This window comes from Ambystoma mexicanum, chromosome 7p, assembly GCF_040938575.1.
Source record: "Ambystoma mexicanum isolate Mex_15411 chromosome 7p, UKY_AmexF1_1, whole genome shotgun sequence".
Classification (NCBI taxonomy): domain Eukaryota; kingdom Metazoa; phylum Chordata; class Amphibia; order Caudata; family Ambystomatidae; genus Ambystoma; species Ambystoma mexicanum.
The window spans coordinates 58,569,253-58,594,796 of NC_090939.1; the positions used below are offsets into that span (position 1 = coordinate 58,569,253).

The following is a 25,544-nucleotide window of genomic DNA, read 5'->3' on the forward strand; positions in this document are numbered from 1 at the left end:
TTGGGACATGGACTAAATGCATCTGCTCAGCATCAAAGGTCTTTTTATTTTCTAAATAAGCCAACCACTGCCTAGCTTGCACACCAGATGGCACCTCAATGTCACTTGGCACCTTGATTAGGAAAGTAGAGTTCATTGGGTGTCGTCATGCAGGCAGTAGTCTGTGGCAAATCAATGCAGTGATACGTGTGCAGCAATGGTTTGTGCGCTGCACACGTCACCACCCTGTTGGTTAATGGTGTCTATGTGGTGCTCCCCTACCTGTTTTTGTCTGATGTGTCCAATGTCCATACAATAGCACACTGGAATGTTTTGTGTATCTGGCTCTGACGAGCATGCCACACTGTGCCCACACTTAAACACATAAAGCAAAGAAGTTGCCTCAAATTGTAAATCCACTAGGCCAAACACCCTTTCTACGCTGCCACACCATGATTTTCACTAGCTGCAGGCCAGCACCAATAAGAGATGCCAATGCCAGCTCTGTTAGATAAAGCATGGGTCTGCTCTTTTTTTTGCAGCAATAACCTCTAAGGCCTGCGTAATAGTGAGGGAGTAGTGGCTGAGGAACTGTGGACCCTTTAACATGCATTAGAAACTGGTTTTGTTTAAAACGCTTAATCAGATTATTACTGGTCAGGCTAAAGTTTGAAAGAGGCACAATCCTTTTTGTGTAGCCTTTCTGTGCATTGTTTATTGGGTCTCTCTTGTGGTGTATCCTGTCCTGTCTGTAGATATAATTTTCTAAATGCGTTTCTGTATTGGGGTTTGGCATGCTCACACGGACACCCAGCCCCTCCTCATCTAAAATTCTTCAGAAACAAGAAGCAAAAGGGCCCTTGTACCCCATTTGAGTGGCTGGTGTTACAGCCATTTTATACTTGCATCCAAAAACTTAAGCTGTCCAAATGAGCATGTATGGTTCATGGTTACAAACATTTTAATGTTACGGTGAGTATTGTGAACCGTGATGTGAGCACCAAGCCATGCATCGGTTATGTATTTAGAGATTCACAAATACAATCCATTTATCACAGACTTGTTTATCAAATGCAGAGATCTCTGATCCCTGTTATGGTCCTGAAATGCTCTGTGATCTAATGCACAGCACACAGGAACCCCCACTGGTGCTATTTGTCCCTTTCCCACTCTCAGAGAGGTATTTTGAAAGAGTACAACAAGAGTGTACCAGACTGTCCATCTTGGAATGATACCCTTCTATCAGAAATAATTCATATGGTTAGTCTAGTATTGCCCCTTGCAAAATACAAGTGAGGTGGTACGAACAGAACGCCTGCAACACAGGGCCAGTGGTCAGTAGACCCTCAGACCCCAGCAGGCTGGTCTCACCGCAGTGTGTCAGTACGGACAGTTTGAAACTGCATTCAGGCAAGGCCTTCCCTAAGAGCAGGTGACAGAAAAATCATTTACTTGAGCAGCAACAGCTGTGTTTTCACATTAGAATTCTCCTGCAAAGACTTACATTACAATGTAATGAAACGAGCTTCATGTATACAGCAATTCTTTATTCATATTGACGGCGGGTTTTGTTGCACGACACAGAGGTGTAGTTTGGGAGTGACATGTGCCAGTTGGGGGGGGGGCGGGCAGGGTGCAGTCTGATGTTTAGCCCTGAGCACCAAGCTTGCTAGAAACTGTCCTGAGCTTAAGTAAGGGAATGAGATCATACCTGGGCACGCGGAGTGTTACATTCTAGAGCGCAGCGCTGCAGCCGTGTAAAGGCAAGAGAAGTTTAATGCTCTCCCCTCCTCTCTTTTGCAGCATGATTGCCATCATCATCATTCTCGTTGGCCTGATCGCACTAATCATTGGATTTGGGGTTTCAGGTACGTCTTGGTGGAACCTTAGATTTTGAATAAAGATCATATTTATCAAATGTACAAATAAATCAAAAGAAATACACTTCTCGTTTCTAACAATTAGTCTGGTTTTTTGTTTTGAATTGTTGCTCCCCCCGTTACTGTATTTTCATAATAAAGCAAGGGAAAAACGGATAAAATGGCGGCGCGCACTCGTTGTGACACAGCACAGAGCACTTGCTTGGGAAAAAGCGATTTGTAAACAGGTCAAGTTAGAAATAAGGCCTTTGTACAAATGGAAGAAAAGAAAAGAGAAATAAATACCCTGTCGAATTCAATAGGAATATTTCAGGCATATTGTGACTTCCTTGGATTGAGAATTGTTCAAATTATAGGTAAACTATGCAATTTATGACAATAGGGTACACTCCAGATGCACCTTTAGTTAGAAGATGGATCAATCACATCACACTATACTCTGGTACATTTGGAGGTATTACAAGAGAGTATTCATATGCACCTTAGGCTGGCAGAGGCCTTATAGGGCACCGTTCTCAGGTACCTTTTATTTAGGGGCGGTGCCACAGGACATGAGTCACAGCCAACTTTAGTTCTGAGAGATATTACAGGACACGGTTCTCAGGTGCATTTAGCTGGCAGGAATACGCTCACAGGCACCATTTGTTGGGAGACGTTTTACAGGACGCTATTCTCAGGTCCATTTGTTCACTAGTCTCAGGCCCATATGTTCACTATTCTCAGGCCCATTTGTTCACTAGTCTCAGTCCCATATGTTCACTATTCTCAGGTCCATTTGTTCACTAGTCTCAGTCCCATATGTTCACTATTCTCAGGCCCATGTGTTCACTATGCTCAGGTATATTTAGCTGGGAGAGGTGTAATAGGGACCGATGATATAGGAACAAGTATGAGTCCAAGCGACCCCGCCCTTAGGGCGCTATGGTCAATGTTGACACACACCAGCAGAAATGAATGTAGCATAATTAGACTACACTAATATAGGCACACATAAAATTAAAACAAAGTTTATTCTAAAACAGTACGTAAAAAATGGTGGCAGCAAGCATAATACCAACAAAATAGTGTGTGCATAAGTAATCACAGTTCATATTTGAGTCACAGTATTTAATAGACAACATAGATTGTGAGCCATGGATTAATAGCAGAGCCCATCTCACAAGGAGAACTGTCGTTCCCGTAACCAAAAAAGAGTGTCCTCTGCCTATTCTTGCTGAGTAATACGGTACGAGCCACAGGTACATTTTGCTGTTAGAGGTGTTACAGGGTAATACCATTCACAGGCATCTTAAGTTGAGAGAGGCATGAGAACACGATTTACCGGCACTTAACGTTGGAAGAGGGATAAGAGGACCCAATTCACTGGCACTTTTCCTTGGGAGAGGTGTTACTGGACACTAGCCTCGAGGAATAATGCAAGACACTCTTCAAGACACGTGTATATGCGAGTGATGTTAACTTGAAACTATACGCCAGTCGAATTTAGGAATGAGAGGCAATGAAGGAACAAGTTACTTACCTGTAACTGTTCTCCAGCATGGGTCTTGTATGGGTTCACATGCTCATGAATATTCCCTGTTGTCAGGCTGCGAATTCTCAGTAAAAATACAGCAGTTTAGCCTTAAGCATAATACTGCTCATCTCCTCTATAGCCTATCAATGTCCTTTGGGTCATACTTCCCCCAACCAATGACACACGTCCTCCTAAACTCCACCCCTGGTGGCCATCTTCAGATTTGGTTGCGTACGTGAACTGGCAGTATGAAACAAGAAGAGCCAGAGAGGAGAAGGAGGGAGGGCTTGCATGTGAATCCATGCAAGACCCATGATGGAGAACAAGAGCTGAAGGTAAGTAACGTGTTCCTTCTCCAGCATGGGGTCTTGCATGGATTCACATGCTCATGAATACGATTACAGAGCAGTGCATATACACAACCACGGGAGGCGGCAGGGCTCTCAGAAGCAATACACTTACCCCTGGAACAGACTCACCTCAAACAAACAGGTTGCGTAGCATCACTTGGCCGACCCAGGACTCCTCCCTGGAATCCCTGTCGACACAGTAGAATTTCGTGAAGGTGTGGGTGGACCTCCACATAGCAGCCCTGCAGATGTCAAACAGGGGAACACCAGAGAGAAATGCTGTTGTTGATGCAATGGCTCTGGTGGCGTGGACTCTCAGCCAGCCTGGGAATGGTCTGTTGGCCAGACGATGACAATGCATGATACAGCTGGAGAGCCAGCTGGATATGGAAGCCTTAGACAGGGCCTTCCTGTGACAACACAGGTCCACAATTGACAAAAAGCTGAGATGTTTTCCGAAAGTCTTTAGTTTGTGCCACGTAGAACTTGAGGGCACAAGCAACGTCCTGCAAAAGCAACGCTCTCTCAGCAGGTATAGAAGGGTTCATGGAGAACACCAGCGAAACCAATGGCTCGTTGAGGTGAACGTCTGACAGAACCTTTGGCATGAAGGTGGTATGAGTCTGCAGACCCACCTTAGTTGCGCTGAAGGATAAACACAGCTGATTGCAGAAGAGCGCCTGAATCTCCCCGAGCCACCTGGCCGAGGTGATCGCCACTAGGAAAGCGGTCTTCCACGATAGAAATCATAAAGGGGCATGATGCATTGGTTCAAACGGAGGACCCATTGGTTTAAACAGGACCACATTTAGCTCCCAAGCCAGGGCAGGAGTCTTCACTGGTGGAAAGTCCTGAAGAGACCCTTGAGGGACTCCTTGATGAGCCTTTCCGACCAAAGGGAGAGCGTGCCTGGTGCCCGTGTGTACCAGGATATGGCAGCCAGATGAACCTTCATGGAGGTGTGGGCCAGGCCAGCCTTAGCCAGCGAGAGCAGATACGGAAGGAGTTGCGGAGCCGTTATCTGCAGCAGCATGATTTTCTGCACCCTGCACCACACCGTGAAGCTCTTCCATTTGTGCCTGTAGCAATACAACATAGAGAGAGCTCTGGCCTTGACCAGGATCTTCTTGCATTCTAGCGCCAGCGAATAGTGCCCAAATTCTGGGACTACAATAGCCAGGCCATGAGGCCCCTGATGCTAGTTCGTGGTGCACAATTTTTCCGTTTCCCTGTAGAGAAGGTCGGAAGAGGAGGCAGCTGGATGGCCAGAACAACTGACAGATGGAGAAGGTCCGAGTGCCAGATCTGCCTCGGCCATGCCGGTGCGATGTCTGAGTGTGTTGATCACACGTAACAGGAGTGGAATCGGAGGGAAGGCATACAGGAAGAGCCCGTCCCAGCGGTATGAGAAGGCATCCCCTAGATTCCTCGGCTCGGGATATGTGCAGGCAAACTTCTGGCACTTGCAGTTGGCAGCTGTTGCAAAGAGCTCGATCTGGGGAAGACCCCATTCTCTGAAGAGATGAGACCCTTGCACTTGTTGAAGCTCCCACTCGTGACAGGACCACAGCTCCCTACTGAGCGAGTCTGCAATAGTATTCTTGACGCCTGCCAGATCAAAGGGGACAAGGAACATGTCCTGAAGGATGGCCCAGCCCCACAGGGGCTAGGCTTCTGGGAGAGAGTGGGGGAGCGTGCCCCGCCTTTTTTCCGGATGTAAAACATGGTGGGGGTTTTGTCCATGAAGATTTTCACCACTTCCCCTGTAGCTGAGGCTGGAATGACTTGAGGGCCCAGAAGACCGCCTGGAGCTCCAGGACGGTTATGTGCAAGTCCTTCTCCTCTGGGAGCCAGAGGCCTCTGGTGTGAGATTGTCCTGTGTGAGCCCCCCAAACCCCCAGAGAGCTGTCGGTTGTGACTGCAGCCTGGTATGGAGGGATCTGCAAAGGAGCTCCTTGAGTCAGACGTGGCTAAAAAGCTTGACGGAATGCATGATTGAGGGTGATTTTGTCTGTCCCTGTGCCTGCGACCAGCTGCCACCTGGCATCTAGGAAGTCCTGTCAAGCCTGCTGAGAGGAACCAGATGGACACAGGAGGACATCATGCCCAACAGGGATTTGATGGCCCGGACTGTTGTGATGGATCCTGTCGACAGTCGCTGAACCATCCCTGGGATGTCTTTCACCCTCTCCTCCGATGGGGTCGCCAGACACAAGATCGTGTTGAGCAGGTCACCCAGGCACAGTGCTTTCTGTGATGACACCATGCAGGACCGAGCGAAGTCAGAAGGCGTATGGTCTCCATCGTCTGCTGGGTTGCCTGTGCGTGGGAGCGTGATCCTCGAGCCAATAATCCAGGTAAGGGTGGACATGGATTCCCTTGCGGCATAGATGCACTGCTACCGGGGCCAAGCATTTGGTGAATACCCTTGGTGGCGATTTCAGGCCAAAGGGGGGGCCTTGAATTGGTAATGCTGTCTCTGAATGATAAAAAGAAGGGACTTCCAGTGTTTGTGATGAATGGGAATATCGATGTATCCGCCATACAGGTTGAGAGTTGCCAGAAAATCCCCTTCCTCCAGCTGGTCGAGCACGTGCTGCAGTGTGACCAGCCTGAACTTCTGGGACTTTACGTACCTGTTTAGGTGACCTACGTCTAGAATCGGTGGCCACCCTCCTGACTTCTTCCTCACCAGAAAGTATCTGGAGTACACTCTGGAATACACTCCGGAGCACCGGAGGCATGGAGGAAACGGTTCTATTGTCCCTGTCCCCAACATGGCCATGTACCTCCTGTAGCAGCTTGACACACGACAGGAGAAACGTGGGGGCACCTGTCCAGAAATTCTAAAGCGTGCCCCTGCCGAAGAAAGTCCAGCACCCATTTGGCCATGGTGACGTTTCTCCATGGTTAAGTTCGATAGCCGCCCTTCCACTGGGGTGCGAAAGTGGGGCGTGGGTCCATGGCCCGTTCAGGTCTGCTTGGATGGCTGATGTCTGTGTCCTTGATGGAGGACGATGACAACATTGGCCTCCATTGCATAAGGCCTGGGAGCTGCCTCTGTAGGCTTCCTGGGAGGTGGAGCAGGAGGGCTGCCCATAGGGGGTAGTGTACCCCTTGGAGGACCTGGAAATTCTTCTCCTCTGGGGATGTAAGGACAACCTCCTCTGATGCAGGGTCCCCAGAGAGCATGCCATCTCTGTGTCAGTCTTGATGGCCTGCAGACTTTCATCTATTGTCTTCCCAAACAGGTTGTCCTTCTGAAACGGCATGTCCACAACCTTGGTCTGCAAGTCCATGTGAAAATGTGTGACCTTCATCCAACCCTGGCACCGGAGGGCCACACCATTCCCCATCTGGTGGAACCCTGAGTCTGCTATGTCCAGCAAAACCATAATGGCATGGTCTGATGCCACCTCTTCTTCTTGAAATAGAGCCAACATCTCGGACTTCTTGTCATCAATGAGGAAGTCCAGGATGGGCCGAGCTTCTACCATAGCTCCCTGTTATCGAGAGAGAATGGCAAGAGCTTTGGCGGCCTTGATGATGGAGGCTGCTGTGCTGATGATGCGCTTTCCAGCCGCATCACACTTCTTGCTTTCCTGGCCATGAGGCATCATGGATTTTGACAATGGGATTGATGATTGTTTTCTGGCGTCGGCCGACACCACCGAGTCTGGAGAAGGCTCAGATCTGAGACACCTGGGTGCTGGATCTGGGACCCGGTAATTCTTTTCTAGCCTGTCAAGCTTCACTGGTGTGGTATTCAGCAATTTCATGATTGCCAATCCATCCTCTCAAATGTTGTCCAATAAAGGGACCAACACGATGGTCTTCCTTGAGGACGTTGAAAAAGGAAGCCTTCCTTCTTCTTCTCCTCAGGCACCAAATTGAAGAGCTTGGGCGGCTTCTAGATGATGGAATGGAAGAAGCCAGTTTCGTCTGGAAGCGAAGTACTGGCAGGCTCGTCAACATCTGGCAGTTCCCCATGAGCAGGAACATAATCTTCATACTCATCCGTGTGAGTTGCAGTGGTTTCGGTATCAGTGCCAGTGTCTGTTCCAAACTGCCTCTTCCTCCACAGGGTACAAGGTCCCAAGCACAGGTCCAGGGGTGACAGACTCCCTACTGGATGATGTTGGATGACACCTAAGTGGCCTGGGAAGGCTTCCGACTGGACCAGGTACAGGAGCATCAGGCAGCCACTGTTGAATCTATGCAGAGTGGTCGGGATGTCCAGTGACATATCCCTCGGCGCAGGAGGGGGTGCAAATGGTGCAGCCTGAGCAGGAGCCGGTCTGAAACCCCTCAGAGGGTCAAACGACTGGTGGGGCTCATGGGATGGTGATTTATCCTGAGCCATGGGTCCATGGCCTCCCTCATGATCGGAATAGAAGTCTTCTGGGAGATCGTTCTCAGAACTGGTGTAGATATGCAGAGATTTACTTGGAGATCCCACGGAAGCCAGAGGAGACACCTTGGCAGGCCTGGGCAGGAAATCTGTAGGTGGAATCAAGTCTCTCACGCTACCCGAATCCTTCGGGAAGGAGGCTACGATGGGAATCTGCAGAATAGGAACAGGCAGCGCCGCTGCATGGGGGCCTCAGAGGCAAAGATATCATAGGAGTAGTTGTTGTCACCGACAGATGAGATGTTTTCCTGACTTTGTCGACAGGGTCATTGATGAGGCCTTCCACCAGGAGCTTGAGGACAAAGCGATCGTCAATGGTGCAGTGGTGTTGGTCTTGGTCATTGACGAAGAGGCTGTTGACGAAGTAGTGGTCCTGGTGGACGCAGTTGTCGTTGACTGGGCCCGCGTCGCCGACGGTGATGAAGATGGCGGAACCGCTGACGGTCCTCCAGAAGGTCTCCTCTTTGACGGCTTGTACTTTGATGCAGGCAGCAACTTCCTTGCAGATGGAGGCAACCCACTAGCCGGCAGGCTAACCGTCGACGGAGACAGCAACGGGGACCGACCCCTCCCAGAACTTGGTCCCGCAGCCGTGGCGACTGCAGAGGGTGCAGATGAAGTGTTAATCTTCACCTTCTTTTGGATCTCCTCAGAAGGAGCATCCTCAAAGGACCCCAACCTCTTCTTTACAGCGGGAATACGCTCATGGGACTTGCCGGCCCTGAATGAGGCATGACTGTGCCCGGAGGCTGCGTCAGAGGCCTTTCTCTGCTTGATCCAAGCCACTAACCCCAGGTGGCAAACCTTCTTGGTCTTCAACGAGAAGTTACGGCAAATGTTGCATCCATCCGTGTCATGATCCGGGGGAAAGACAATAAAGGCACTTAACGAAAAAAAAAGATATTCTGGCCACAGGTCTCACAGGCCCTGAAGAAACTTTTCTTTTTCACATTGGACATGGTCGAGGTGAAGATGTCGGGCCAAGCCTGGGCCTGCTGGAGTCACGGAGAGAAGATCCAATGATGAAAACAGACGATCTTCACGGACAATGGGTCCCCGTTGCTGGTAGTCACCGCGTGACACTACATGAAGAAAAGGTTGAGGGAATCATTGAAAATTGGCAAAAACCAGCAAAACATCCACGAATTTCGAGGAGCGAAGCACGAGGACTCAACATTAGAAACGTGCAGTAATATCTGATGATGGCCACCAGGGGTTGAGCTTAGGGGGACGTGTGTAATTGGTTGGGGGAAGTGTGAGCCAAAGGATACCAATATGCTATAGAAGAGACAAGCAGTTTTAAGCTTAACGCTAAACTGCTTTCTTTTTACCAAGGATTACAAGCCTGATGATGGGGAATATTCATGAGCATGTGAATCCATGCAAGACCCCATGCTGGAGAAGGACACCATTATGAGTCCCTTTACACGAGATTAGGAGAGTGCTCATAACCGCATCAGAACTATGTTATTGCATGTTAACAGGGGTGGACTGAGAACCAAAAGAGGCCCTGGAAATAATGTTCTACTATAAGAAAATAGGTTAGGCACTCAAAAGAGGCCTAGGGTGCAGAGGTCTACTGGGAAATCTCCAGCATTCCCTATAGGCAAGTCCACCCCTGCCCAGGGTGCAAAGGCCTACTGGGAATCTCCAGAGTTCCCCATAGGCCAGTCCACCCCTGCCCAGGATGCAAAGGCCTACTGAGAAATCTCCACAGTTCCTTATAGGCCATTCCACCCTTGCCCAGGGTGCAGAGGCCCACTGGGAAATCTCCAGAGTTCCCTACAGGCCAGTCCACCCCTGCCCAGGGTGCAGAGGCCCATTTGGAAATCTCCATAGTTCCCTATAGGTCAGTCCACACCTGCCCAGGGTGTAGAGGCCCACTGGGAAATCTCCAGAGTTCCCTATAGGCCAGTACACCCCTGCCCAGTGTGCAAAGGCCTACTAGGAAATCTCTGCAGTTCCCTATAGGCCAGTTGTACTAATTCACAACTTGAATGTGCATGTGTACATGACTCTGCACGTGCAGGTTCACTGCTGTAGTGTATTGCACCAGAGTAATGTGGTTAAGGGCGTGCTGGGTGAGGGTGCGCAAAAGTTGAAGCACGTTGTTGAATCACAAAGAGATGCGCTTGCAACTGCTGCAGTCCTTTGGCTCAATCCCCTGTGTCTGACCCTCATCACAAACCAGGCATAGGGCTAACTGTACCCCCTGAGCTATACATTTGCTAAGGGTCGGGTTAAAGAGGGGTTGTCCAGCCTCGAGGGCCAGAAACAAGTCAGATTTTCCCGATGCAGCTAATTAATATTCATGAGATAAATTTGCGTACAATTATTCTAACTGTATAGACATTCTTTCTCATGAATATTAATGAGGGGTAACCTAAAAACCCATCAGGATTCCGGTCCTCGAGGCCTGGAGTGGGACAACCCTGAGTTAAAGAGACTGCTTTGTTGGACAGATAGTAGAAGTTACAGCCAGTGTTTTGACCCCTACTAACCTGGACCTCTGTCTTGCAGGTAACAACTCCAACACTGTGAAAGCCTCAACCTCTGTGGGTCGTATTGGGGATGATGGTATCTTGCAGTGCACGTTCACTCCGGATATAAAACAGAACAACATCATCCTGTGGGAGAAGCAAGGCATCAGCGGCATCGTGCACCTGTACGACAATGGCAAAGACCTCTTGAAGGAGCAGAATGATGACTTCACGGATCGCACCGAACTCTTCCCGACACAGGTCGGAACGGGCAATGCCTCTCTGAAGTTGAGTGATGTCAAGCTGGAAGACGCTGGAACATACGTATGCACCGTGACCACGTCCGCCGGCAAAGCAAGCGGCAAGATGGACTTCAAGGTTGGATGTAAGCGGCATACATGAATGAAATGATGGCAAGGGCAGCTTTGGAAGGTGTGTGACTGTGTAGATTGGCACAGTGGCAGATAGCCTTTCCACTCTACTGTTATAAGAAGAACCTAGTCTGTCTTGACCAGAAGGGAGAGACTTAACTATAGTGACCAGAAGAAGGAGTGCAATCTTCAGTGACCAAAAGATAGAGGGCCTGGACTTTAGTGACCGGAATAGAGGACCTGGCCTGCAGTGACCAGAAGAGAGGGCTGAGCCTGTAATCAACAAAATAAGAGGCAATTGATTGCAGTGACCAGAGTGGGACCCAAGCTATAGTGACCAGAAGAGAGGACCTGGACAATAGTGAAAGTAGGAAGATGTGTAATGTCTAGTGACCACAAGAGAGGACTCAAGCTATAGTGACCAGAAGAGAGGGCCTGGACAATAGCGAATGCAGAAAGATGCGTAATATCTAGTGACCACAAGAGAGGACTCAAGGTATAGTGACCAGAAGAGAGGGCCTGGACAATAGTGAAAGTAGGAAGATGTGTAATGTCTAGTGACCACAAGAGAGGATCTAAAAGCTATAGTGACCTGAAAGAGAGGGGCTGGACAATAGTGAAAGTAGGAAGATGTGTAATGTCTAGTGATCACAAGAGAGGACCCAAGCTATAGTGCCCAGGAGAGATTACCTGGACAATAGTGAAAGCAGAAAGATGCGTAATATCTAGTGACCACAAGAGAGGACTCAAGATATAGTGACCAGAAGAGAGGGCCTGGACAATAGTGAAAGTAGGAAGATGTGTAATGTCTAGTGACCACAAGAGAGGATCTAAAAGCTATAGTGACCTGAAAGAGAGGGGCTGGACAATAGTGAAAGTAGGAAGATGTGTAATGTCTAGTGATCACAAGAGAGGACCCAAGCTATAGTGCCCAGAAGAGAGAACCTGGACCCTAGTGAAAGTAGAAAGATGTGCACTCTCTTGTGACCACAAGAGAGTGTGAAAACAAAATCAACATATATCGAGGCTGAGTACCCCAAAAGGAACTACACCGAACACGGGTTACAAAGGAACATACAAAGTACTTTATTTTATACTGAATCCAGTTACAAAAACAGAGCAAAATCAGATAGCTATCGGCCCTCAGTACAACACAACGAACTCCAGCGTGGTTCAGTGTGTTCAGTGAGAGACGCTGTACATTAGAATGCATTAGCTTTTTATACACTTTGTGGGCACGATGTCCAGCACCACTTCGGGTTAATATTCCACTTAATACATCACCGATCTAGGGTTCATGCCAAGACTCGAACAACCACATTTAACTGGTTCGCTTTTAACACATGTATCAACAAGCCTATACAGCAACTGTGTGATCTGGGATTTTCCATGTTAGTCTTCTTAAACATTAATACAATGTGGTTAAACAAGTGTTCTATGTTCAGTATTTGATCCAGACCCTCCAGAAAATTGCGGCATGAAAAGGAAAATTTTGCGGCACAAAAAAGAAAAGAATTGCGGCACACAACAGCGTTTTTTGCGGCATTTTCTAACGTTGAAAAATATATCATTTAGCATCTTTTTTAGCCTAAAACCAAGTAATTGCAAGGCTTTTGTTAGTGAGGAACAAAATGTTGTGTTCTGTCTGGCCATGCTCTGTAGGACAGCCAGGTCGACTCACCACAGCCTAACATTTTGGATTGTGGTGGGGGGGGGGATATTGCCTGATCAGCTCCATGGAAATGGTGCTGCGCCACTACTTCCAGCAGACAAGTGGAAAGCAAATAAACAGATAGGCTTGAATTTAAAAGTGTAACCCTGGTTGAAGCCCATAGGTTTGCTTTTTGCTTGTCCTATGACCCCAGGAGAGAGGGGGAACAACTCTACACTTCTCCATGGAAGGAATCCATGAGGCCCAAGACACAGGGCAATGCAGTGGCAGTAACTGCAAGCCCATAATACCTAGCCAAACAATGAACTCTCTTGGGTGGTCATTATTCCTTGGTTATGCCACCCACACATGGTGACTTAACACATCCACAAACAGAAATGAAACATCACAACACTACCAGGGGTCAAGTCCTACAAATTAAAGTGGGGGGACTCATCAACAAATGCAATGGCATGTGATGTCATCAGAAACTAGCATATCAAGGTGAAATATGCATATATCATTAAATTGGCTTTGCATAACCACCAAGATTGCACAGGACGAATGGCATTTGCCTTTCATAAATTTAAACACCCAATTTTGTGCGTAATTGGTGTCATACAGCCCAGCCTTGATTGAAAACGCTCGTATGTGTATTCGTTTCAAATGGCTTTACAATTATTGTAAAGCAATTTGAAATGAATACAGCTACGAGAGTCTTCAATTGGAATCATGCAGCCCAGCCTTGATTCAAGGCTGGGCTGCATGATGCAAACGCTCGTAGCTGTATTCGTTTTCAAATTGCTTTACAATTGGTATCATGCAGCCCATGATACCAATTGAAGACTCTCGTAGCTGTATTCGTTTCAAACTGCTTTACAATAATTGTAAAGCAATTTGAAACAAATACAGCTACGAGCGTTTGTTTCATGCAGCCCAGCAGCCTTGAGGCTGGGCTGCATGATACCAATTGTAGATGAGCGTCAGAAAGCATTAAGTTTATGCTTTCTTTTGTGGCACTCGACAGGAAAGTAGTAGTCCAGTGGCCTCTTTGGGGGCTCTGAGTTGGGGGCAGATGAGCGGGCAGGCCAGTGCTTACCTGGCTACGCTTCACCAACTCTGTCAGCTCGGCAGGGCGGGCACTCAAAGATCCTTGGAGGTGCCTGGGGTCACAGCAAAATGCTGCGCATCTCCCAGGCCTGCGTGACCCTCCCCCAATCCTGGACCTGCAACGCAGAGCCGGAGGTGTTAACCCTCAAGCTGCTGCAATCAGCAGTCAGCTGTGTTCGATCTAACTCATTAAATGAGGGCGAAAAAAGACACACTAAGCTAACGTGTCTTTTTCGTGCTCATTTAATGATTTATAGCGGCAATTGCGGGAAATGGCACATTTTGCGAATTTTTTGCAAATCGCAAAATCGCCATAAGGTGGATGGTCTGGAATACGTTGGCTTTATAGTATACTCGTGGATTAGTTTCTTTACACGAGTAATCCCTTACACACAAGTCAACGAAGGACAAGGTCTCAGTTCACGACCTCAACAAGTGGCCTGCAGGCAAGTTACATATTTGCTATGTACAGAGGTCAAGACGGCCATGTTGTATTTTGGAAATTACATCGTCCACCATTTTAACTCACAGGGTGACTTTTACAAAACGAATCCTAAAATGGCGGATTGGCCTAAAATGGCAGCTTACACTGATTTAAGGTCAGGACCTTGCAACACAGACTCTTTCGCAAGCGACTTTCGAGCAGCTTGGCGTAGGCCAATATACATATATTTATTGCAATAGGAGTCACGATATAATTTCTCTTTTGACAAACCCTCCTTTTGGCCTATGCCAGTTGCTAAAACTACTTTGGATCTCTTTGCAAATAACTCCATGCATCATCGTCCATGCACCCTGAATCACTGTCGGAAATATCTATTGCCATTAGGTCATTTGCTAAAATGTCTTTCAACACATATTCTTTGGAAGTTTTATCTGGGGCATACACTTTATGTCCTATCGAACCTATCGCTTGTGTGCGACATCCCCCTAGCATCGAACACATACCAGGTAAACACTGAATACAGCAACAAAGAAACAAGAGGATTCCCAAACTAATCTGCAAGACCGAAAGTACCTTCCAACCCCAAGATTGCAAGAAGTCCCAGAACCAAGCGCTAAGATCCCAGTTTCCCTCAGGAGCATGCACTTCGGAACTAAGGACGTGAATATTCTGTATTGCCTTGAAGATAGTAGCAGAGGAATCTGGTATGAAAACACAGCAAGCGGACCCCACTAATTTACATACTCCACCACGTTCAGCCAGAACAACATCTAATGCCATTCGGTTCTGAAGTGCTACTAATCTGATCGCTTTCTGCTCTAATGTCATGTTATAGAGTATATCTGTGGTCCGGTTGATGGTTCTCTCCAGTACTCTCGCTAGTCTCCTGATGTCTTCGGAATTCGCTATCTGCCCAAAGAATGGAAGGAATGATTTTGCTACATCTCCCAAAACCTGTGCTGGAGTGTCACCATTCTCGTCCCGCCGTGGACGAGCCTTTGAAACTTCTACAGTACTTGCTATGAACACCCCAGGTAACAGGATCCCTAAATAACAAGTTCCCTGCCAATCCCTGGGTAATGCTACATTACCGCAAACGAAATAGACAGGTTCGCCTACATACAAAGGTCTGTCTTTCCCATTCAATTTGCAACGTTGGCACAACCTTTAAAATCCCCCATTGACCGAGTGCCATTCCTCTGTATGCAGAAAGAAACTGAGTTGGGGCTATGGTTAACAGTGTAGGAAGGAGGCATGGCGTCCTTATTGCCTATCGGAGCCATTTTAAAGGAAATCAGAGATTGGAAAGGATGAGACAGTCTATCAGAAGGCCTAATAGAAGCAATGTTGAGCTTACTCCTATTTGCGAAAAGCGAGCATCCCAGGGGAATCAAAACACGTTTCTCAAAACTATTCAAATTGGTGCCATCAAAGTTCCCTGAGATGCTATCATTCCAACGGCCAAAGAACAGCGCCCTAAGAGAAGCATAGCAAGCAGTTGTCAAAGGTAAAGGATGAATATACCAACCTAGCCCCTTATCCCCGTGTTGCGGTAAATGTGAGCAGACCCAACAGTTAGACTTATTAAAAATGGCATGCCTAGCATTCATGATAAGCAGTAGAGTGTTATTGTGGTACCTTTTTCTGTGCTGAGAATCCCTAGGGGATAGAGTATGCAAATGTACAAAGGGAGTAGGAACAGTAGGTGTACTTTCAGTAGGTAACAAAAGGTCTAATGAATGAGTTTCCTCAAGGTACCACAATGCTAAGGCACCGACTATTAAAAACCCAAATATCATCATAAAAATACAGCAACACATTTTCGGGGCCCAGGCATTTTGTCCATTGTCCCGGTTGGTCACCCCTTTATTTACAAGTCCCATACGAGCGGTAGCGGTAGCAGGCATTGTAGTCTTCAAACGGATACCCCAATGTTCGTTGCTGGCAACCTCCCGGTCGAGCGACTTCTTAGTCCTTCCACAACCCTAGCCAACAGAATCCCCTTTCTCAAATTTGGGCAAAAACAAGCCCTTGATGATCCTTTTCTTCTTCAAATGCACAGCCGAACCATGCCATAAGTCTATCAAATGCACAGCAAAACTGTGCCGTAAGTCTATTTTCTTGGACGCAGATTGTACCTTACTTTTCCCGGTACTCATTGATCCGGAAGCAATATGTCGTCACTTCCTGCTGGAAGCAACCTGTCGGAAGCAAGTGAAGATGCCAAATTTGAAATAGCAGTTTCTGGATGCAAAACCTTTGGAGAGTGTGGAGACAAAATGGCAGCTTCCCCAAGCCTCGAGGGCTCAGAGAGCTTCTCCGACACACTGTCAGTGCTACTTGCTGCTTTGGGATCGTTGGTTGCAGTATTAGCGAGGGGTTCTGTTTCTTCTGTAACGTGTGGCACAAGGTGAGGAAGTTTCTTCACATGAGACGCGTGTATCCAGTTCTTTCTCCCAGAGACCCACACCGCTGTCTGGGTGACCAACAGGACTTGGAACGGCCCACGCCAGTGAGGCACAAGGCAAGAGGAGCACTCAAACGCTTTGACGAGCACCCAGCTTCCAGGCCGTATGCTGTGGCCCGGGCCCTCGTATCGCACAGGTAAAGCTTCTTGTACCTGGTGATAAATCAAATACAGGTTTTTAGTCAACTGGCTGCAATAATCTGAAAGTAATACATTTTCAACATTTCTCAATGAATTGCATTTAGGAAGGTTCCAAATATTGGCAGGTCAAATGGAGAGAGCCCAGTCTTAGTTTGAGGGGTTGTATGCATGGATAACAACACGATCGGTAAGGCGTCCGGCCATTTTAGTTTAGTGCCGGCACACATTTTAGCGAACTTGTTCTTGATGATACCATTGTGTCTTTCTACCAGTCCGGCGCTCTGAGCATGTCTGGCCGAATTGAACCGTTTGTCAATTCGTAATGCCGTACATATCTGCAGAATTACAGCAGCGACAAAATGTGGACCATTGTCCAACCAGAGAACTCTTGGTAGCCCGAACCACGTGAAGTATTCCCTTAACATGATTTTTGCAGTAGTCATGGCTGTAGCATCTTTAACAGGGAAAGCCTCAACCCATTTACTAAAAGCGCAGATAACCACCAGCACATATTTTTTATTATCACATCGTTCCATTTCAATAAAGTCAAAGTGGATCACTTCTAAGGGGACAGAGGGTGACCCAAAACTTCCCCTTGGAGTTACTGTCCCCTTTCCCACATTGTGTTGTAGGCAAATCATGCAATCCTGGACGTAGCGCTGGGCAATTTTCGAAATTTTGTCATTTACCCAAACTTTCTCTAACATTTTTGTCATCTTCTGGGCACATACATGCGTAGGACCATGGGCCATGATGACCATCATCATTATATACGCGTCAGGGAGTAGCCATTTCCCTTCCACCATATCCACCCAACACCCGTGATCATCAAGTATCCCCAAGCCTTCAGCCCACCTTTTGGATTCATACATCTCCGTAAGGAGATCGGTAGCAGTTTGTCTAGCTATCTGATCAACTAAAGCATTCCCTTTCCCTATATCATCTGTAATCTTTCTTTCGATGTGCTGCACATTTCATAAATGCTAACTGAGTAGGGAGCGCAAGCGCTGAGAGTAGTTGTACTATTAGGAAGCCATGTTGGATTTTGGTGCCATGTGAAGATAGGAGCCCTCTCTCTGACCAAAGTCTCTCAAAGTTGTGAACCACCCCAAAGGCATACTGACTATCAGTATATATATTTACTGCAAGCCCTTTGGAAGGTTCACAAGCTCGGGTTAATTCTATAATCTCTGTGGCCTGCACAGAATTATGCATGATTCTCTTAGTTTCCACAACCGTGCTTAATGTAGTGATCGCATAAGCAGCTGTGGATGTACCATCCGGAAGTTTGAAGCAGGAGCCATCACAAAACACCTCTCCTTGCGGATTATCCAAAGGAATATCTTTCAAATCAATTCTACCCTTTGTCTCTTTTTCGGTCGTATACAAACAATCATGTGGCTCGTCATCGCCGCAAGTAGTATCTTGCGGGAAAGGTAGGAGTTCAGCCGAATTAAGAACACAACACCTCTTAATTTGAATGTGAAGAGCAAACAAGATCAATTCATATCTTGTCAACCGTGCAGAAGTGAGGTGTTGCGTTTGAGTTCGGTTCAGTAGAACATCTACAGAGTGAGGCACCATCAGGGTTAGATCATGGCCTAGGACCATTCCCACACTCTGTTTTACAGACGCAGCAGCAGCAGCGACAGCTCGCAAACATCTTGGCAAAGCGCATGCTACAGGATCAAGGGTGGAAGAAAAGTAACCGCACGGCCTATTCTTCCCTCCATGTTCCTGCGTTAATACAGCCAAAGCATATCCATCACATTCATGCACAAACAACACAAAGGCCTTTTCATAGTTTGGTGTGCCCAAAACTGGTGCAGAGCATAAGGCAGTCTTAAGCAAGTCAAACGATTGCTGGTGTTCCGCGTTCCATGGCAATGGCGAAGAAATGCCCTTCTTTGTCAAAGCCAACATCGGTTTGATCACTAGTGAAAAATTTGGGATCCACAACCTACAGTAAGAAGCCATACCTATCAAGGCTCTAACTTCCTTCTGTGTATTTGGGACAGACATGCCAGAAATGTGTTTTATTCTTTCAGGTGTCAATCTTCTTCCCTCCTTTGACAGGCGATAGCCTAAATAGGCGACCTCCTGGCAACAATATTGAAATTTTTTAAGCAAAGCTTTGTGACCATGCTTAGCTAGATGAATAAGCAATAACACAGTGCCCTCCTTACAGGCGCTCTCAGAGTCAGCAGCTAAGAGCAAGTCATCAACGTACTGAAGCAATGTACAGGTAGAGGGCAATTCAAGGGTATCAAGTTGTTCCTTCAAAGCCCTACTATAAATACTGTTACATCAGGCACAATTGGAAATTGTTGAGCCACGACTTTATTAATGGCACGTAAATCAATTATGAAACGGAATGGAATTGCATTATCGCCTTTCTTAATGCGTGGCAGCTCAATTTCATGTTTCAAAACTATCTTAACAGGTTCAATCTGTAAAACACCATCATCATTGTCGTCAACAGCCCATGAGCCCTCTGGTACATTCATGAATTCTGGCGGCAAAGGTCTAGTCAAGAATTGCGAGACAGAAAATTGCTGTGGTGAAATCGTCAAGCGCACTCCATCAGAACAACAAATAAATCACTGCATTTAATTCTTTTAACAGATTCAACCCCAGCAAGTTCTCTCCACAATTCAAAGTCAACAGAAATGTACAGTGGTCCATAAAGGGACCCAAAGAAATAGGTACTGGCAAAGAAATCGGACAAACAACTGGTGTGCCAGAAAACCCTACAGAAACATTGGTTTGCCCTGACAGTGGAATGTTTGGAACCTGTGAATGATCAATGGAACACTTCTGTGCTCCAGTGTCTATCAAAAACTGATGTTTCCCATTTCCCACCATCATTTCAACGTAGGGACCTTTCTGATTGACGGGAATAGGTGTAGGTTCCAAACCCTACTTCGGGCAATCCTAACGAAACAGAATGTCATCAAAAGGAAGCTCTTCAGATAAATATGCAGCGGAAGGATGATCAAATATGTTCCTGGTGTCCACACTCGAAATCGGATTATCCTGCGAGAAAGGTTGCTGAGGATCCTATGTAAACTGACCTCTACCAGGGCCCCCTACACCCGGGTGACCTCTGGATCGTCTACCCTTATTCCCGAATGTATTATTTGACCTTTGTTGAAGGACGGGACATTGTGCTCGCCAATGACCCTCTTGTCGACAATAAGCACACTGGTTAATGTTCACAGGACCCAAGGGCACATTCCCTTGCGGGACATACTGACCTCTAATCTGAGAACTACCCCCTCTGGGGCCTCTAACAATTTGCTGCAATAGCACTTTAGTTTTCAAATCGCCTTTTCATTTTTCAACCCTATCTTTTTCATTATTGACAAGGTTCTCGTAGTACTGAGCCATATGCAGCACTTCTGATTGGGACCTCGCCTGCCAAGCGCTCTCAGAAGACATCATTTGTGACTGGATGTCAGGCAGCAATCCACACACAAATGTGTCCACAATCAACCTTTTCCCAGACTCTGTGCCTAGGTCTTGTCCACTGAAATCCGAGAATACCTGTTCGAACCGATTAAAGAACTCGGTAGCACCCTCAGACTTTCCCTGGACACAGGACGTAAATTTGTCCCATATAATTCTTTTCTCTGGAATTATGGTTTTCAATTTAGCAATGATTCTATCAGGCAAAGTTAATATCACCTGAGGCGGTCTTTCACCAGCTGGCCTTTCTCCATCGAGTCTAGTTATATTCACCCATGTATCTCCCAACCCTGGCAAGTCATCTATAGTTCGAACTTGCTTCCACAAATCTACGGGCAGGAGTACAGGGAATCACAAATCGACATCGCCTAAGGTGAACACTGAGGATTGCAAGACGGACTCTATTTCTTTATAGAATCCTGTCGGATGTTTCCTAATATCAGGAATAAATTGCCTAAAAGTATTCACTTACTGTCTTGAGAACGGGACGAAAACGAACTGTGATACATAATGTGCAGGAATGTTCACAGCGACTATATTTCGTGCAGCACCGGCCACAATCTCAACCTTCGGGACAAATGTCGGAGGAACCTCTCTCATAGGCAACTGCGAAGTAGGTGACTCTGAACGCTTACTAAGCAACAGAGCGCTAAAGCAGTCGAAGAAGTGTCAAGTGAAAAAGCTCTCTTGTAAATACTCAATAACTCTGTGGGACAACTAATCTTTCTTTTTACACAATCATCCTGTAGGTACTCTATCATTACCTGTATCACTTTCCTCTGCATTTCTGGCGTATACTGACTATATGTGTCATATACTTCAACTGGAGTTATTGACATATCCGAAATCCATCTAAGCGCGTCCTTCGTACAAATTCGTGCTTCCTCAGATATCGATTTACGACAAGGAAGGAACCGTTTCTGTACATACATACTTTCCTCCTCGTCATCCTCATTCTGCAACTTTTCTAACTCCTTTCTATACCCAAATAACCTCTCGACATGCTCATTTACTTTCTCCACAGTGTCTCTAGAAAATGCTAAAGTATTTAGATCCCTTAACACTTGCGGGAGATCTGTATTGTTTAATTTCCCCCCCATTACACATAACTGAATCCCTAAACCTTCAATAAAAACATTTTTCTCAGGAAAATTATCCATATTACAAAGTGTGGCAAAAACATTAGCTTGATCATCCCTCTCCATACAATGCTTAGCCCATGCAATAAAATCGCGTTTCTTCTCCGGTGGTACAGTATTGAGAGTGACAACCTTTGACCCTGCACCTCGATTGATTACAAGCGGCTCAGGACCACTTGGACGAGAGGGAGCAGGCAAATTCAATGGAGGTACTGTAACTGGTGCGATAAGAAGAGGTGGAGGAGCTGGAGGAAGGGGAACATTAGGAGGAGCAGGATCAACGGGAACAACAGTAGGTAGAGCAGGAATAACAAAAGGAAGAGGCAAAGCGGCAGGAAGAGGAACATACGGAGGTGGCGCAGAGGCACCAGGCCTTCGTTCATTTAACAATTTATCTATAAATTCATAAGAAGCATGGAGGTCTTTGGACGGACATATTTTTTGAATTCCAAGTGAGAAAGCCCTATCCATATTCCTAGTTGATTCAGAATGTTTATCTTGGTCATACAATAATGCTTTTTCGGCGTTCGTCTTATGACGGCGCGCATGCTTCTCTCTACTTTTAAGTTGTTGCAACGCTTCTTTTTTCCAATTCTGCAAAACATCAAATGCTGCAGGTCTAGCCTTTTTCTTTAATAGAATTGACTCTAAATACTCGATGCGAGGGATTTCAAAACTACCATTGATTGGCCACTGAAGTTCGGAGGCATGTCTGGTTTGTCTGTGCCAAATGTCATTAAATACTATACTTCCAATGCCATGCTTACAGTACATAGTACATGCCGGCGACCCCTCCTGTGGTGCCGGAAGGCTAAATTCCAAAGATTGTCTATCACTGCGGAACAATGCCCTGAAGCAGGTAGACAATTTCCCAGGCATATCAAATTATTGGTGTTACCTGGTCAATAATTGTGTCTGCAGATACAATGCGCCAAATTAAAATTTTCAGTGTTGAATTAAGAGTCGGGTCACGACTCACCTGAACAAACCTAAGGATGTCCGATCGGATTTCAAAGAATCTTACCTAACTAATCTTACCTCGTGTATGGTGATTTCGGCAAATCTGCCCGCCTCGATAAGTGGACCCTCGTCAAGATGCCGTCTCAGACCACAAGCTAATCCTCCAGGGATCAGGTCGTGCAGCGCTGCTGAGGTGTCGTGTCTCGTTCAGTGGGGCCCCTTTTTGTTACACCGTCCGATCCCGGTCCGATAGCCTGCGTCAACCTTCAACAATCCGGCATCAATCTTGAGGGTCCCTATTCGGGCGCCAACTGTGAAAACAAAATCAAAATATCGAGGCTGAGTACCCCAAAAGGAAATACACCGAACACGGGTTACAAATGAACATACAAAGTACTTTATTTTATACTGAATCCAGTTACAAAAACAGAGCAAAATCAGATAGCTATCGGCCCTCAGTACAACACAACGAACTCCAGCGGGGTTCAGTGTGTTCAGTGAGAGACGCTGTACATTAGAATGCATTAGCTTTTTATACACTTTGTGGGCACGATGTCCAGCCCCACTTCGGGTTAATATTCCACTTAATGCATCCCCGATCTAGGGTTCATGCCAAGTCTCGAACAACTGCATATAACTGGTTCGCTTTTAATACATGTATCAACAAGCCTATACAGCAACTGTGTGATCTCGGATTTTCCATGTTAGTCTTCTTAAACATTAATACAATGTGGTTAAACAAGTGTTCTATGTTCAGTATTTGAATACATTGCTTTTATAGTATACTCGTGGATTCGTTTCTTTACACGAGTAATCCCTTACACACAAGTCAACGAAGGACAAGGTCTTAGTTCACGACCTCAACAAGTGGCCTGCAGGCAAGTTACATATTAGCTATGTACAGAGGTCAAGACGGCCATATTGTATTTTGGAAATTACATCGTCCACCATTTTAACTCACAGGGTGACTTTTACAAAGCGAATCCTAAAATGGCAGATTGGCCTTAAATGGCGGCTTACACTGAATTAAGGTCAGGACCTTGCAATACGGACTCTTTCGCAAGCGACTTTCGAGCAGCTTGGCGTAGGCCAATATACATATATTTATTGCAACAGGAGGCACGATATAATTTCTCTTTTGACAAGAGGACCCAAGCTATAGTGCCCAGAAGAGAGGGCCTGGATAATAGTGAATGTTGGAAGGAGTGTAATCTTTAGTGACCACAAGAGATGACCCAAGCTATAGTGCCCAGAAGAGAGGGCCTGTACAATAGTGAAAGTAGGAAGATGTGCAATCTCTAGTGACCTCAAGAGGGTCCCCAAGCTATAGTGCCCAGAAGAGAGGGCCTGGACAATAGTGAAAGTAGGAAGATCTGCATCTCTAGTGGCCGCTAGAGAGGACCCAAGCTATAGTGCCCAGAAGAGAAGGCCTGGACAATAGTGAAAGTAGGAAGATGTGCAATCTCTATTGACCACAAGAGGGGACCGACGCTATAGTGCCCAGAAGAGAGGGCCAGAGCAGTGGTAATCAGAATTGCATACACTGTGGTGTTCAGAGGAGAGTTCCTCACCGGTTGTGCCCAGAAGAGAGGATCTGGACTGTATTCATATAATGCAATGTGGTGTTGCACAGCGCACCTTCTGGCTTTGTGATAGCCTCTTGGCACTAGGTTCTGTAAGAGAAGGAAAGGGGAAGTTATTGGGAGGAGAGGGTGAGGGAAGATGCAACTCCTGTACTGTCAATGAGGGCAGACCAGAGCAAACCAATTCCTGTGTCAATTTGTATGTGAGTTTCGATGAGGGCAATTGGGATGCTTGTTTTGGAGTGGAGCCCCTGGTGTAGATATAACGGGGGTCATCACAATGTTGGTGGTATCCAACCTTTAAATCCGGTGGAATGCCACCAAAATGGTAATACCATTGTTGGCACTTGGAATGCCAGAATTACCGGCATATTCCAATTGCCGGCAATGGTGTGAATCCCCATTCGATGGAGGGAGGGGATTACTGGAATCACTGGTGCCAGTAATTCCATTATTTGTTTGCCAGTGGGGGCAATATTTACCTTCAGGTCTTAGCTGGCTGTAAATCAGTGTCCCCACCAGCAAACCTGTGTTTTGTCAGTGCAGTGAAAGTGCTGGTGCTGGAATAACCAGCAGTTTTACTGGCGGTTTTACTGCACCGGCAAAACTCTAATGAGGCCAAATGCCCGGTTTGCTATAAACGGGTCTGCCTCAGAGCAAGGATGGGTCATGGCATTCCAGTAGGCTGTATGTGCTGGGTTGGTGGGAGAGGTGTAGAGTTCAGGTGGTGTCAATGGGATCTGGGGTTTCACTGCAGCATGGAATGAGTAGTTCAAGTGTGTAATGTGGGAAAAAAGACTGGTGAGTAGGTTGATGAAGAGTGGGATAGACAAAGATATGTTCCAGATTGCTTCTCCAAGCAGAGAGTTGGGGGCTGATGCCTTCCTCTGGAACAGGCTCCCTTTCTCTCTTAAACATGAGCAGAACCACCTCCAGTTCCGGAAGCAACTGAAGACCTTCCTTTTCGCTTCCCTTTCTCTCTTCCTCTCCCCTGCTGATGTGCCCGACTGCTCCCCGCACTGGTCACCTGGCTACCCACTTAACTCTTGCTCAGGCTCCTGATATTCAGTTGCCCTTGCACTGCCTCTGGGTTCCCCTGCACTTTAGGCCCTGTATCTGCAACCCTACAGTCCCTTCGATCTGCACTTATGAGCCACACACTGGCTGCACTTATTGAGTTATCTGCACTTTCCCCTCTGCCTCTCCCCTGCACTTTGCGCTGTCGCACTTGCGCGATCTGAATGACACAAGGCCTAGTAAGATCATTGTTTGTCCTCCCTTTGTTTCCCCCTCGTCTTGTCACGACTAGAAGCACTTGTGTACAGGTACGTTATAAATGCCATATCATATCACTGAGGGGGGTTTCCAGGCCATCGGACCCTGTCCATCATTAGGTCCAGTATTCTAACACCAAACTAATGTCATTTACAAATGGTGCCATAACCGCTGCTATGCCAGCATGGAGGAGCCTTTAAAAGGTAAGCACAGAAGGTGGGCTCTTGACCCATGTGAAAGCTCCTCTTGCCCCAGTCCATTGTGATGGGCATGTGGCCAACACAGATGCATGTGTGGTGGTGAAGAGGTCCTAAACTGAAG

At 46.8% G+C, this 25,544-nt stretch overlaps 1 protein-coding gene across 1 annotated transcript in view; it reads left to right on the forward strand.

Moving 5' to 3' along the window:
• The window catches only part of VTCN1 (V-set domain containing T cell activation inhibitor 1), a 234,062-nt gene that overhangs the window by 135,942 nt on the left and 72,576 nt on the right, over positions 1 to 25,544 (forward strand). Inside the window, exons 2-3 of the mRNA XM_069635769.1 lie at positions 1,783 to 1,847; positions 10,654 to 10,998. Coding sequence (XP_069491870.1) covers positions 1,783 to 1,847; positions 10,654 to 10,998 — 410 coding nt within the window. The remainder of the gene's footprint in view (positions 1 to 1,782; positions 1,848 to 10,653; positions 10,999 to 25,544) is intronic.